This window comes from Vanellus vanellus (assembly GCF_965231255.1).
Source record: "Vanellus vanellus genome assembly, chromosome: 1".
NCBI lineage: Eukaryota > Metazoa > Chordata > Aves > Charadriiformes > Charadriidae > Vanellus > Vanellus vanellus.
In genome coordinates this window covers 384587-398905 of record NC_138905.1, presented here as the reverse complement: position 1 = coordinate 398905, position 14319 = coordinate 384587, and the positions used below count along the sequence as shown (strand labels likewise).

The 14319-nt window shown below is 57.4% G+C and overlaps 1 protein-coding gene across 1 annotated transcript in view; it reads right to left on the bottom strand.

The window, feature by feature from the left end:
• SHANK3 (SH3 and multiple ankyrin repeat domains 3) overlaps positions 1–14319 on the bottom strand; it is a 388749-nt gene that overhangs the window by 196979 nt on the left and 177451 nt on the right. Inside the window, exon 12 of the mRNA XM_082481020.1 lies at positions 9022–9215. Coding sequence (XP_082337146.1) covers positions 9022–9215 — 194 coding nt within the window. The remainder of the gene's footprint in view (positions 1–9021; positions 9216–14319) is intronic.

Below are 14319 nucleotides of genomic sequence, written 5' to 3'. Positions count from 1 at the left end.
TCAGGGAAGTTCTGTCCATAGAATCATAGAATTGCTGAGGTTGGAAGGGACCTTTAATATCGTCAAGTCCAACCATTAACCTACCCTGACAAAACCACTTCTAAACCATGGCCCTAAATACTGCACCTACTCTTTTTTTTAAACACCTCCAGGGATGGTGAATCCACCCCCTCCCTGGGCAGCCTCTTCCAATGTCTGATAACCCTTTCATGTCCTTCCTATGTGCAGCAGAGAAACCCGAGATCCTGACGCTGCTCTGCCTGACATCGTCTCTAAATTCTCACTTTGTTTTGTGATTATTTTTTTTACTCCAAATTCTTAAGCACAGAATTTCTTGTCAGTGACGCCTTGATTTCCAGAAGGGTTATTTGGCCTTAGCAGGACATTTTCAGTTTAGTAGCTCCAACACTCCAGAAAACACACCGTTGAGCTGCAACATGTAAGATGTCAGTGGAAAAATCCTGTCCTAACCTCAAGTAAAGAAATTTAGCACAGCAGAAAGCAGGACTTATGACAGACAGCGGTCCCAAGAGGTTGTATAATTCTCATACCAGGCTACAGCAACCAGCCGCATCCTGGCTTCTTCCCATCTCTTTCAAAATGACCTTCCCAGTAGACAACACAAGAAGGAACAGAAGGAGGATTTCCTGACCCAGGTATGTAGGAAAAGCTTCACCAGTAATTCCGAGTCTCTCCCAGCCCTGAAATAGACACGGAGACAGTCTGTAACAAAGTCATTCATGGAAATAAAGCTTGAAAGGGAAACACAGGATCCTGTGGGTTTTGTTAACTTTTGTTGCTAGTGGTCATAAAAACCGCCCAGCTTAAGCACGTGCCAGAGACTGTCTTCTACAGGCACCACACAGCCCACGGAGCCTGGTCCGACCAACCTCCCGTGGAACCCAGAGCCGTCACGCGGGTGCTGGTGGCCGACCCTGCCTTCACACACGACGACTCTGGAGATTAACCCTGATGCCGGGACACAGTTTATCTGATTTGTGGGCGCACGTTACCTGCTCTGTTCAGGGACGGGGCTGGGATTGCCCGTCCTAGGTCAGTCCCGTGCTCTGAGCCCCCGGCACGACCCGCGGCAGAGGAGCGCTCCCCTCAGCACCACGCATGCTCAGCCCTTCGGATGACACAAGCAGCCTGAACGTGCGCGGCCTGATCTGTGGCAAAAATTAAACTTTAAACAGAGTGAGAAAATTTTAGGCCAGACCAATTTTTCTAGCCGTAGTTTAGGATTACTAAAAATAGAGTTTATAATGCCAACTGGTGGCAGGTTCAATAACCGTAGAGGGATTACTCGTTCCGCATGTCCTCAGGGAATCTCCATCTCTTCTTTGCACTGAAGTAGATTTTGACACTGCTCCCACTGCACTGTCCTCATCAGATCCCACCCGACCTTCTTAATCCTTGATTGATACTGGACCATAAACAGCATTCCAGAAAGCCTGTAAGGCTCCAACAAGCGACTTTCCACCCCTCCCCAGCGTCCTAACGTACCTCCCGGGCTCCGGTGGCGGTTTCTTGCACACACTCCGAGCCCCGGTGTCCAGACGTGTCCCTGGCACCAGGGGCCATCCAGGGGGATGCACGTATCTCGCAGACTCTTGACCACCTGCTTTCAGCAAGACAGCACGGTCCTCGGAGCCGAAACCCCTACGCTCCTGCCAGGCTTTTGGTCTCTTTCTTTCTAGAAACTGTCTGTTTGGGCTGCTGCAGTGGGTAGAATCCAAAATCACCACAAACCTGCAGCCAGCTCTGAGTGGAAGAGACTGCCCGCTAAACGGCACTTCCCTCCAAAAAGCACACTCCTCCCTGGGGCCCAGGTCTCTTCCAGCTACCAAACGACCAGCAAGTGACATTTGAGGTGTGAGGGCCCAGCCCACCGCTCGGTACCGAGAGCGGGTCTCCTGCGCCCTCCCCGAGAAACCCACCGCAGTCCCCGGCGCTGCTGGTGCTGCACGGCTCCGTGGCGGCGAGGGCGATGCTGCCAGCTTCCCACTTCCCGGCTCACCAGCCCCCTCCTCCATAAACGGGAGGGTACAGTCATGGCATAGTCTTGGAACAACCATGCAAACTGCAATCCAAGTTGTAACACCCCTCAATAAACACCAAATAAAGTACCGTCACCTTTATTTGTGACTTACATGGGCTGTTACTGCCATTGAACAAGTGAATAAACACGCAAAAGGAGAGGAAAGGGAGGAATGGTTCACATCTTAAGCTAAATATGTATTTAATATTCCTAAACTTTGTAAAATTCATTTGCTTTAAAAACATAAAACAGGGTATGTAAATTCTACGTTCTCTTTACCTTAAATCACTTGTCCAGACCAATGCAAGATCCACTTGGACAGCACCCAAGACTGCAATCACAAAGACCTATTTATTTGTAATGGAAACCACACTGGTCAAGAGAAGAGCAGAAGGGTAGGTCAGAGGTATAAAAAATAAAAATTGCAGGAAAAGACTTAAAGAGTGAGGCACATTAAGGGCCAAGCAATGTATACTTAAGCAGATACAAAAAAGGCATATAAAATGGCGAGTGGGATTTAAAAAAAAAAAAACCAAAAACAAACAAAAAACAACCAACCAAAACTTCCACGGAGCATCTGAACAAGAGAACACTTAAACTGAAGAGTAACGTATTTATAAACCAGCAAGATTAGATACTTTTCTACATCAGGCATAATTAGCTGTCTTGTGACACCACCAGCGTAAAGAGCACAGCGGGGATCAGAAAGAGGTCAGATATTTATACAGAAAACAAGAACAGCCAGAGACACACCAGGCGGGATACAATGAAGTCCACTGACTCTGCAGCCCACCGCTGAGCCACAGCATGGAAGCCCGTGTCCTACAAAGCCCGTCACCCCCACGTTCGCAGCTCCCCGTGCACCCCCAGCGGCTGTCCCTACTCCAGTGCCACCTGTGCCCCATGCAGCCCCACCGCCTCTTCCCACCCCAATATTCCCAGCCACCCTCTTAATCCTGTTTGGCCAGAACATGGCAGATCATGTCATGGCGCTTGCATAGCCTTGGTGGACACATGCACAGGGCTCGATGAGATGTCGACTGGCTGCTTCCCCCACCCTCAGTTGCCATGTCTCCAGCGACTTGGTCTTGAAACCTCCACACGTGGGACAAATTTGGTTGAAAACGTTTAAGTGGCTTGAAAGCGAGTATGAAACAATCAGAAGAGAAGAGAAACAACAGTTGGTTATGTCCAGCTGCCTCAGGAGAACAGTCTAGAAGTAGGGACCATGGCTGTTCCCATGGCAGGGCAGGAGCCAGACAAGGACCGTGGGGTGCTCTCAACGGCCGGTCCTTCTGTGCGTCACTGTGCTACCGTACCCTTTCCAGGAGCCCCGGCATGAGCTAACCAGAGGCCATGTTCCTCACAGGGACAGGACCTGGCTCAGATCCAGGAGAGAAACTACCTGAGCCTACAGTGGGAAAATGTTACTTGTACGTCCCGCTGACCAGAAAAGGAACAGGACTGTACCCTGTCACCGGGTCACCGCAGGCTTGGCCGGGCAATTGTACATATCGCAAGCAACCAAACCCCCGCATCTTCCAAACAAATTTTTCCACATCTTTCAGATAGTTTGGTTTTAATCAGTTCATTTTATTTTGTTTTTCATGGGCAATTCTTCTCTTATTCTTCTCCCATGACTCATTTTTCAGTTTCCAACAACAAGAGGAAATAATTCATCCATGTCTCAAGAAGCTCTCATTATTCCTGAAAAATCTTTTAACTTCCAAACACTGACCGCTAGACAAACAGCACAGAAGCATAGCTCCCAGGCTCCCGCAACACCTAATAACCTCCGCCACCCAATTAGGCTGCCTCGTGCTTGTCCCCAAATGAGGTATGGTTCCAGTCACTCCAGGGCACGCGCCAAGACTGCCATGCTCACAGCAGAGCACCTTTGGCAAAGCCACGGCACAGGGGATGTACGGGAACGTACCAGAGTGGATGGGGACAGCTCTGCACGGCTGTCTGCCATCACTCCCCTCCAGCCGTGATGAGAGATAATGACTCCTGTGCTCCAAAGGCCTGGTAGGATCCACACTCGTGCCTAATTACTTCTGAGGAACTAACGGCTGCAGAGAACTGGAACAGCATTCATCCACTCTCACAGTCCAGTTCTCAGTAAACGCACTACACTGGGGTCAAAGACAGTTTTTTAATCCATTGCAGTCCCCAGGAGAGTCAGAGAGTTCCTCAGAGGGAAAGCAAGAATGGTCGGTGCCCAAGGGCTGCAAGAGAACTAGGAGAGTGAAGCACCGCGAGCTCAGAGGGCAACAGGCTCTCGACGACCCCCAGCTCTGTCTGGAGCCGTGGAGAACGCGCTGGAGTCAGCGCCCACGGGACAGGGCGGCTCCAGCTGAAGAGACCCTGGAGACAACGAGCACCAGGAGATGCTCTGCAGCATCAGGTGGAACACTGCTCTCGCACACACAGCCCTCGCAGCCAGTGAGCCCCGGGATCCCTGCTCGGAGCATCGCTGAAACACGGCAAGCAGGCAGCATGCGTCGCTAAGTCATTTCATTTGTTAGGAAAGAAAAAAAATCAGTCTCCTTTTTCCAAACGAGGACGTGGCCACGGTGCCTCTGATGTCTCACAGCCCGACCACAGCAGTCTCTTGTGTGTAAAGCCACACCAAAAAAATGAAGAGATGAAGCCTGAAGTCTGGAAGGTTCTAGAGCCGCCTCCCCACCAGAATAGCAGGAGAAAAGCACCAGCGGTTGCAAAGGTGGAGAGTGGTCAATTTATAAGTGACTGCAAAGCCATGCAGGGCCAAAGTCTCAACTCACTGACCAGGAGACTCCATCTCTGTGTTCTTCCAACGCTGGCAACGAGAATAATACCGCAGCAGCAGTGGTCTGGCAAGGAGACGGCTGTTTGTCACCCCTTTGCTCTCCATCACCATGGGCACAGGCAGTTGGAGGGTGAAGTTTAAAGCTTAGGCTTAACCTTCCAAGTTATTAACGGCTCCGTCTCTCACCCCCTGCATCTAACCGCCAGGACAGCCGCCTTCCCGCAGGGCAGCCAGGATCCCACAGCCCCAAGTGAACGGTGCATGAGCAGCTGCCCTGAGTGTCTCTGGACAGATAAAGAAAGTCCAGAGGCAATTAGCTGGCTGAGCATCAAACAGAAACTGCAAAACCCTCTACTAACAAAACCTATTTCTTCCCCGAAAGGGTTGTCAAGCACTGGCACAGGCTGCCCAGGGAAGTGGTGGAGTCGCCATCCCTGGAGGGACTTAAAAGAGGAGCAGACATGGCGCTGAGGGACATGGGCTATGGTGGGCTCAGCGGTGTTGGGGTAATGGTTGGACTCGATCTTAAAAGTCCCTTCCAAGCTAGACCATTCTATGATTCTATCATCAGCACGCAATAACAACTTTATTCACAAGTAAAATAACCCTCCCTACCTAAACAACCTCCAGCACACCCAAGAACTGCTACAGTATTAATTCCACAAAACCGTAACCACAGCCAACAGAAATTCAGCTTGCCATTTGTCTCAGAGGGTTAGCTTAGATACTGCAGTAGGGAATGTCAATAAGGAACCACGCTAGAGAGGAAAACCCACTGTCAGATACACATGGTAACAGTTGCTTGAGAATAACTCCTCCTAATCACAAAGTAGAACGAAATGACACTCCAAAACCAGCATGTTCACAGTATTCCTAATCTCTCCCTAGTTTCCAGGCTGGAGATTCAATCCTCGTTGTGCCTCGTCTCTAAACCATTTCTCCCCATGACCTTGCAACTTCAGTGCTGGTGACTACTGGTTCTCCCTTTGCTTGGGGCGCTCACATCTCATTTCATTTCTCATTATCAGGAACAAGCAGATCAAGGACAGACTCTCCTCTGCTTGAATTCTTTAGCTATCTTGCAAACGAAATAACTGTATTGATTATTGCCTTTTGTCATCCAACAGCTACCAGGACAGTCACAGCACACAGTCAAGACAGACACCCTAACTTTTCCCGTGCTCCTGAAACTGAACCAACTCCCTACTGCAAAGCCCTGAGGAAATCTGTCACGCAACTCGAGGTTCAGCGCAGCTCTCGCTCCACCAAATCCAGTCCGCGAGATCCCTGCTTAACATCACCATTCAGCAGAACCTTCGCAGGAGTCTCTTTGCTTTCAACAAGGAACGGCACCTCCGAAGGTAACGCTGGGTGAACATTCAAGGATCCTCAGCTTTCTCTCGAGAACACACGCCAACAAGCGGTATTTGCTTCATGACACAGTCCCGCTTCAAACAGGGCCACACACAAACCCTCGCATGGCTCACACACACGAGCACAGAGGTACTTGTGGTACTCCACCTCAAACTCTTCTCTGTCTTCTCCGCAATTCTCAAGACAAAACCTGCCAGATGTTTTGCCATTCTCGTCCTCTCTGACACTAACTGCTCGCCGCCCCGGCCGCCAGAACTCGCTGCGTTCCACTGCATCCACGGGATGGCTGTCAAGTCCCCTCACTAACACGTCTTCAGATGAGACACCGGCCCCACCACCGCTTCCACACCAGCGATCCCGGTCCCCAGCCTCCGCCTGCTCAGCGCCGCCCTCCCCGCAGAGGTCCCTTCCCACAGCACACTCCCGCCCGCAGACAGCTCCTCACTCAGACTCGCGTCTTTGGACAGGTTTCTCCCTCAGCATCAGTCTCTCGAGAGCTCCCTCCGTGCAGGGCTCTCGCCCTTGCACATCCCCCCAAACGCAGCTCATCTCAGTAGGCAGCTGCCTCCCGCACTTCTCTGACAACACTCCCCAAATCTGCTCCCACCCTTCCCCAGACAGCTCTTCTGCTCATACCCACCACGCTTCAGCACTTCCTCCAGCTGCCACCTTCTCCCTCCGGGACCCTCCACCCCCAACACCCCAACACTTCGGTTCCCGGGCAGCTCTCTCAGTCCCCCGCCCACCAGCACAGCCTTTCCACCTTTGCAGGACCCTGATCCGATGTCCCCCGGGCTGACAGAACAGCTGCCCATGGCCAGGAGTCTTCTCAGCCCACTCTCTCCCAAGGCCTCGCACCACGGCTGCCCGTTCGCAGACACCCCGCACCCCGTTAGCTCGGAGAAGTCCAGTGCCACCTCAGTCAGGGACCTTCACTTACACCAGCGTCTACTTCCCGCGAGCAGGGTGCGAAGGAGTTCTTCCCACCAACTGAAGCCCACCCCGCTTCCAAAGGAGTCTTAAGTCCAGCGAACATGACAAAGCACCAGCGGCAGCAGCTCCGCTCAGGCTGCTGGATGACTGCTGGGTCCCGTTTATCCCCATCGCTCCACCTGCCTGCGACGCCAGGGCACCCTATCCAGAAACTGCCAGTATTCCTATCCTCGCAAAAATTCATTGGCATCTCAACAGCAGTAAATAACTGAGCGCTGCCCATCTACACTGCCGGGAGATCTTTCATAAGCGACTCACTGAAGTGATTCTCTTTTAACCCTGACTGAGCCTCCTCAGCCACGCATTAACCAAGCCAGCCCGGGTGCCTCCAGCCCCGAGGAGCCTCCAGCCCCGAGGAGCCGTCACCCGTCCCAGTCCCCTCTTCCTCCCCAAGGTGCTTCCCACCGCTTGCTTTCTCTCTGGAGACCCCATGAAGAAGGCATGCAAACAACTACAGGTGAATAACGTGAATTGAGGATTCTGCTGCAACTGCTAAGGAATGGCATCAGGGCCACCGACCTAACACAAACACACGAGGAGATATGGACGGGTGCGACAGAAAACGCTGGCTACGTGGGTGAAGGCAAGAGGTGGCACCCCAAAGTCCTGTCCACCTGCTCGTTCCTCCCAGCCCCCCGGAAACAAAGACCTTTACCCCACGACCACACAACGCGCGGCCCCACGCATCAAACGCCCCTTCACTCCAGCTGCCCTGCTGCAGAAAGCCCCACCACTGCCTGGCACATCAGCCAGGCCACGGGCACCTCGCGCCCATCTCCTCCGCCACATCAGTGGGACTGCCACCTTCAAGGGGAGGGTTTCGGTACCCACAGCACAGGACTCGGAGGTCTCGCGTGCTCTTGAAGCAGCGACTCAGGGCACGGAACAGCGAGCCCTCTCTCCCGCTCCCAAGCTCAGATCCACACTTCAGCTAATGCAACCAGTCGGATTAGCGACTGCTCCAGCCCGCACCGTGAGAGGCATCAGCAAAAAAAAGTGGAGGCAAGAAGATTAAAAGAAGATGCTTAAACTTTCTGTGGAAAACTATGGAATTAGCCCACTTGCAGGGGAAGCCTTTTTGCATCCCCGTCTGCTGGAGGCTGACTGATGACCCACCGCGGGGTTTACCTGTCTTTGGAGACGTCTGCCCAACACCGCGGGCAATGCCATAGTTCCTCTACGCCCTCATCTCCCCTGAGCCCTGCATGGCGGTGGCTCCTCAGCCGTTGGGTCGGGAGTGTCGTTCAGAAGCTCCTTGCCCACCGCCCCCTCGCCGCTCTCGGCCCGTGCCGCTGGTGCCCAGCAAGAGTTGGGCTGGTGACGGGAGGCTGCCGCCGGCCCAGGGCACGGCACGGGGCAGGAGCGGCTCTGGGGGCACAAAGCCAACCCCGGGCTGGGGAGAAGAGGGTACGCAGAGGCGCCCGCACCTCCTGGGGGTCCCAGCAGAGCATGGCGCCTGCGGCCCTGCGGCGTGGCAGGGAGTGACGACCCAGGGCCCCGCTGCAGGACCAGAGCCCCACGGCCACATCGAGGAGCCGCGGCCCCGTGTCTGGGCCCCACCGGGCAGCCCCCAGCCTGACCAGCACCCCGCGCCCCTCGGGCCCGGCCGAGGGACCCGCGGCTGCCGCTGTGTGGGGACCGCGCGGCGCTGCCGCCCCACAGCCGCGCTCGGGCCCTGCGGCCCCACCGCCAGAGCGGGGTCCCCACGGGGCGGCCGAGCCGCCGACCCCCAGCCCGCGCCGCGAGGGACACCCGGGCCGGAGCCGGGGGGTGCCATCCCCGGGCCGCCCCCCGCCCCCCTCCCGCCGCCGCCCGCACTCACCCTTGACGGCTTCGCCCCGGTTGAGCTGGATCTCGCCCTCGCCCTGCGGCGCGTAGCTCTTCACCACGATGAACTTGCGGCCGGGCACGGCGCTGTACAGCTTCCGCTTGGGCCCGCGCAGCGGGGCGGGCGCGGCGTGGGGCGCGGGCTCGGCGCCGGGGCCGGGGGCGGGGGACCCCGCCGGGCCGCCGGGGCTGTAAACGAAGACGTACGTTACGGTGCTGATGCCCGGCAGCTCGCGGCTCGGCCCGCCGCGGCCCGCGGGCTGCGCCATGGCGGGGCCGGCGGCGGCGGCGGGGAGAGGAGGGGGTCGGGGCGGGGGGGGGGGGGGGTTGGGGGTCTCGGCTCAGCGCAGCCCCGGCCGCCGCGGCGCCGCCCGGGCGCGGGCACCGGCTGCGGCTGCGGGGGGGGGGCCGCCGCCCGCCGCCGGCTCCATGGCGCGGCGCCGCCCGCCCCGCGCCGCGCTCCGCTCCCTCCGGCGCCGCGCCGCCGCCGCGCGCACCATGGCCCGGGGCAGGTGCCGCCGCCGGCAGCTCCTCCCCCTGCGGGCGGGGACGGCGCCGGACCGGCCGCCCCCCGCCCCCGCCCCCGCCCCGCCGCCGCCGCCGCCGCCGCCGCCGCCGCCCCGACCCGCCGCCGCCGCCGCGGGGCCGCGCTCCGAACCGCCCCCTGGCGGCCGCCGGGGGAGAGGGGCCGGGGGGGGCAGCGCCGGGGGCGGCCCCGGGGGCGAGGGGAGCTCCCGCGGGAGCAGTGTACGGGGGACGGGCGGGGGGAGACGGCCGTCCAGGCAGCGGGGGTGGGGTGGGGTAGTTTTGGGGGAGCAGTGCCCGGCGAGGCAGTGTGCGGGGGGGTGTAGTTTGGGGGTGGGGGTCAGGTTTGCGGGGGCATTGCCTGCCGAGGCAGAGTGCGGGGGGCAGCGGGGGGGTAGTTCTGGGGGGACAATGCCCGTCGAGGCAGTGTGCAGGGGGGCAGTTGGGGGGTGCAGTAGTCCGGGGGCGGGGGGCCGTGCGGGGGTGCCCGGCTGCCGCTCCGGGGGCGGGGAGCAGTGGCCCCGGGGGGTGACAGCAGTGCCCGCTGCCCAGGGGCAGAGCCGGGGGTCCCCTCTGCTCCCCAACCCGCCCGCCCCACGCACCGCAGTCCCCCCGCTCGCAGCCCCCCACACACGGGGAGTGTCGGGGGTGGCAGCGCCCCAGGTCCCTCCCGCAGCCCCCCAGCTCCGTGCTTGCAGCCCCTCCGCCCCACATCTGCACCCCCATCGGCAGTTTCAGCCCCTCCTGGGTGCAGACAGCCGCCCCCCACAGCCCCCGCACACCCCAGGTCCGGGGGGCAGCGGCCCGGTGGGGCTGCCCCAAACCACCCTCCTGCTGCCCCCCGGCAGGGGGGTCCCCTCCTGCAGACCCTCCTGCTGCCAGTGCTTGTCTAGGGGATCGGCCACTGCAGCGCAAAAATCTGTCCTGTCCACGCTCCCCCGGAGTCGGCTGCAGCCCGAAGGACTCAGCTCCACAGAAAGCGGGGCGCAGCGAGGACCAAGGATGGTGTCCATCGGCCTGGGACAGTCCCCGCTTCCCCCAGGAGCACCGTCACCACCACGGCGCAGCATGCTGACGGTCGCCCAGTGCCCGGCGCAAGAAGCAGGGCGTCCCATCTCACCCATCGCAGGCTGCCCGGACCCCCTCGCCCAATGTCCCACCTGCGGGCGTGAGGCCCAGCAGAAGGCACTGTCACAGCGGGGACGCGCGCCGGTCACCTGCGCCTCAGCTCAGACGCCTGCTGCTTCAGTACTGCACTATGTTACAGTCCCTCGAGGGAAAAAACACTTAATAAGGAATAAATAGCTACCCTTTCCTTATAATACTTCTTAAATGTCACTCCGGTATCATTTTTAGTCAATGCAGAGATATTAGAGACCAGCCCAGATCTCTAAAAGGCCCCTTTATGTTTTTAGACACAGTCACGAGAAGCATGCAGAAAATGTAGGTATTGCAGGCAGCGCACAGAAATATCTGCCTGGTGCGGCGCGCCTCGCCGACGCTGCGGCTCTGTGCCCCTCTGCCTGCGCGCGCTGGCCGGGGGACACCCAGCCCGCAGCTCTCAGCACCCCCGTGTCGGCTGTGGGTGCGCGAGCAGGGCGGTGGGTGCATGGGGGCATCGCTGCGGCACGGGGCCGTGAGCCCCCTCCCATCCCGCTGGCTGCCCCGGGCGCCCGCGCAGACCTGCTGGCCGGCAGCATCCCACCCCAGCCGCTTCGCTTCGCCAAGCTCTCCCAGATGAGCCCACGCTCCCCTCACTGGGCCACCAAAGCCGTTCTCGCCCAGCTGCGCTGCCGACGCGCTGCCACTGAGGGACCCACGGCTCCAGCGCTGATCCTGCGCCTCTGCACCCTCCAGCAGGAGCGCGGCAGTTTTGTGCACCAGCACCGATGCATCTTTGCAGCCACAACCTTGCATCGCCTTCCCAGTGATTTTTGCAAATACTCCGCTGGACGGAGAGTGGGTCCGGAGCACAAGTGATGCGAAGATCAGAACAACAGCGCGAAGCCTCCACGGCTCCTCTTTAGCGCTTGCACTGGGGAAGCATTAATTGCGTGGCTTGCAACCCGGTTCGTGTCTGCCATATTGATTTTGTAGCACACTCATTTTTTAATCATTAAGGAGTTATTAAGTCAAAATGTCTCAGAAGCCTACGTCTATTTATCAGAGGTACATTTATAACAAGTTTTGCAATAATTTCAAAGAATACCACCATTTTTGTCTGGGCTCTTTTGGCAGGCTCAGTTTCAATTACAGGATGCTAATTAGCTTAATCATATTCCATGTTAACGCCCGCTTGATAGAGACCTGTGTCAGTCGTGCGGCTTCTCCAGGTTCAGGCTCTACTTTGGGAACGTTCCCACCTGTATTCCCAACCGGAAAACGTGACCTGTATTCCCAACCGGAAAACGTGAGAAAAACTGCCTGGAATGGGTTTTACATTTTCGATCAGTCAGGACCGGAGTGAGTACCTCTTGGCGCATCTCCACGTGAACCGACAATGTGTTTCTCCACCTGCTTTATCACTGCGCGCCATAAGGCACCTCGAGGGCTGCAGGAGCGGGTCCCATCCTCTGGGTCTGCTGGTTGAGCTGTAGCTCATCGCTGCTGGATCCATAACGCGTTTCTGAACAGCAGCCAGGACGCCTTGTGTATTACGAATAATACAAACACTGCCGCGGCAGTGTTTATTAAGCAGCTAAGGAGCTCCCTAATGTCCCCAGTGTATAATCGTGGCTTCGACGCGTGCTGTGCCCACACCCTCCTCCTCACTGAGACACGGGACGGGCACCACGGCCGCGCCGCCGGGGCACCAGAGGAGACCTCACGCGCTGCCTCTGCAACCAGCAACCTGCTCTGGCAGCCGATGAGCCGAAATCGGACTTCTTTGGGAGCTTCACCCTGGGCAGCCTGCGCGCGGCGCTCCTCCTGGTCAGGTCCCGCAGAGGGGCTGCTCACAGTCCGGGCGCTCGGGTTTGGTTCTCCTGCAAACGAGCGCTCAAGAAACACTACTGTGAGCCCACGCGGCAGTAGGAAAACCTGCCGGCACACCTTTGGATGAAATTTCTGATGCCTCATGCTTGCTCTGCCTGTTTGAAAATAAGTATTTGAGATGGACATGACGCGTGACTCCATGTCTCACGCTTTATTTTAGCCCCCCAGAAGCATCCAGCCTCAATAGCACCTGGACAGGGTGATGGAGACCTGTCCGGCTGACAGAGTGCCTCCATCAGAAGCAGCACTGGGTCCCGGTACGGAAGAGTTTCCTCAAGAGAGTGGACACTGGACTCAAACAGCCACCATCACTTCCAAGGGGAGACAGACATCCCTGCCACAGGCTGGTGGTAGGTTCCAATCCCCGCAAGGGAATTAACAGACCGTAACAGTCCCCACAATTACCTCAAACACGTTGAGCAGTCCCTGATACCCAGGATGCTGCTGCAATTTCCACGCACTCACAAGGGGCTGATCAGAAGAGAATCACTTTTTGTCAGGTGAGTTCTGGCTGAAGGGTTCTCGGTTTAGGTTTAAACAACCCTCCTCCCTTCCTCCCTTCTTTGGGGAATTCCTGCCCACCACCGTCCCGGTGTAGTGCCCGTGGTGCAAGGTGATGGCATGCCGGTTTTTTGAGAGCGCCACCAGTGGTTTATGGGTGCTGCAGCATTTGCGGCCACAGCAGGAGCCGTGACGGTAGGACCAGGGGAGGTGGCTGACCCAAGCACATGAGGCCATGCCGGAGCTGTGGGAATAACACATTTCTGCCCGTCTCCAGGAGGCAGTGGCCACACTGTGGTGTCTTGCACGTTACCAAATCCAGCTGGCGGCTGGTCACAAGTGGTGTGCCTCAGGGCTCAGTGTTGGGACCATTTCTGTTCAACGTCTTTATTGATGATCTCGATAAGGACATAGGGTGTATCATCAGCAAGTTCACAGATGACACCAAGTTAAGCAGGAGTGTTGATTCCCAGGAGGATAGGGAAGCTCTACAGAGGGACTTGGATAGATTGGATCACTGGGCCAACATCAATGGTATGAGTTTCAACAAGGGCAAGTGCCGGGTCCTGCACTTGGGCCACAATAACCCCGTGCAGCGCTACAGGCTTGGGGAGGTGTGGCTGGAAAGCTGCCGGGCAGAAAGAGACCTGGGGGTTCTCATTGACAAGCGGCTGAATATGAGCCGGCAGTGAGCCCAGGGGGCCAAGAAAGCCAACGGCATCCTGGCTGGTATTAGAAATAGCGTGGCCAGCAGAAGTAGGGAGGTGGTTGTGCCCCTGTACTCAGCACTGGTGAGGCCACACCTCGAGTATGGTGTCCGGTTTTGGGCACCTCAATACAAGAGAGATGTCGAGGTGCTGGAGCGAGTGCAGAGGAGGGCAACGAAGCTGGTGAAGGGCCTCGCAAACAAATCCTGTGAAGAGCGGCTGAAGGAGCTGGGGCTGTTTAGTTTGGGGAGGAGGAGGCTGAGGGGAGACCTCAGCACTCTCTACAGCTATTTGAAAGGGCACTGTAGAGAGGTCGGTGCTGGTCTCTTCTCACAGGTAATTAATGACAGAACATGAGGGAATGGCTTCAGGCTCCACCAGGGCAGGTTTAGACTGAACATTAGGAAAGAATTTCTCACAGAAAGAGTGGTCGGGCATTGGAATAGACTGCCCAGGGAGGTGGTTGAGTCACCATCCCTGGATGTGTTCAAGAGACGTTTGGATGTGGTGTTGGGGGATATGGTGTAGGAGAGAACTTTGTAGAGTAGGGTAGATGGTTGGACTCG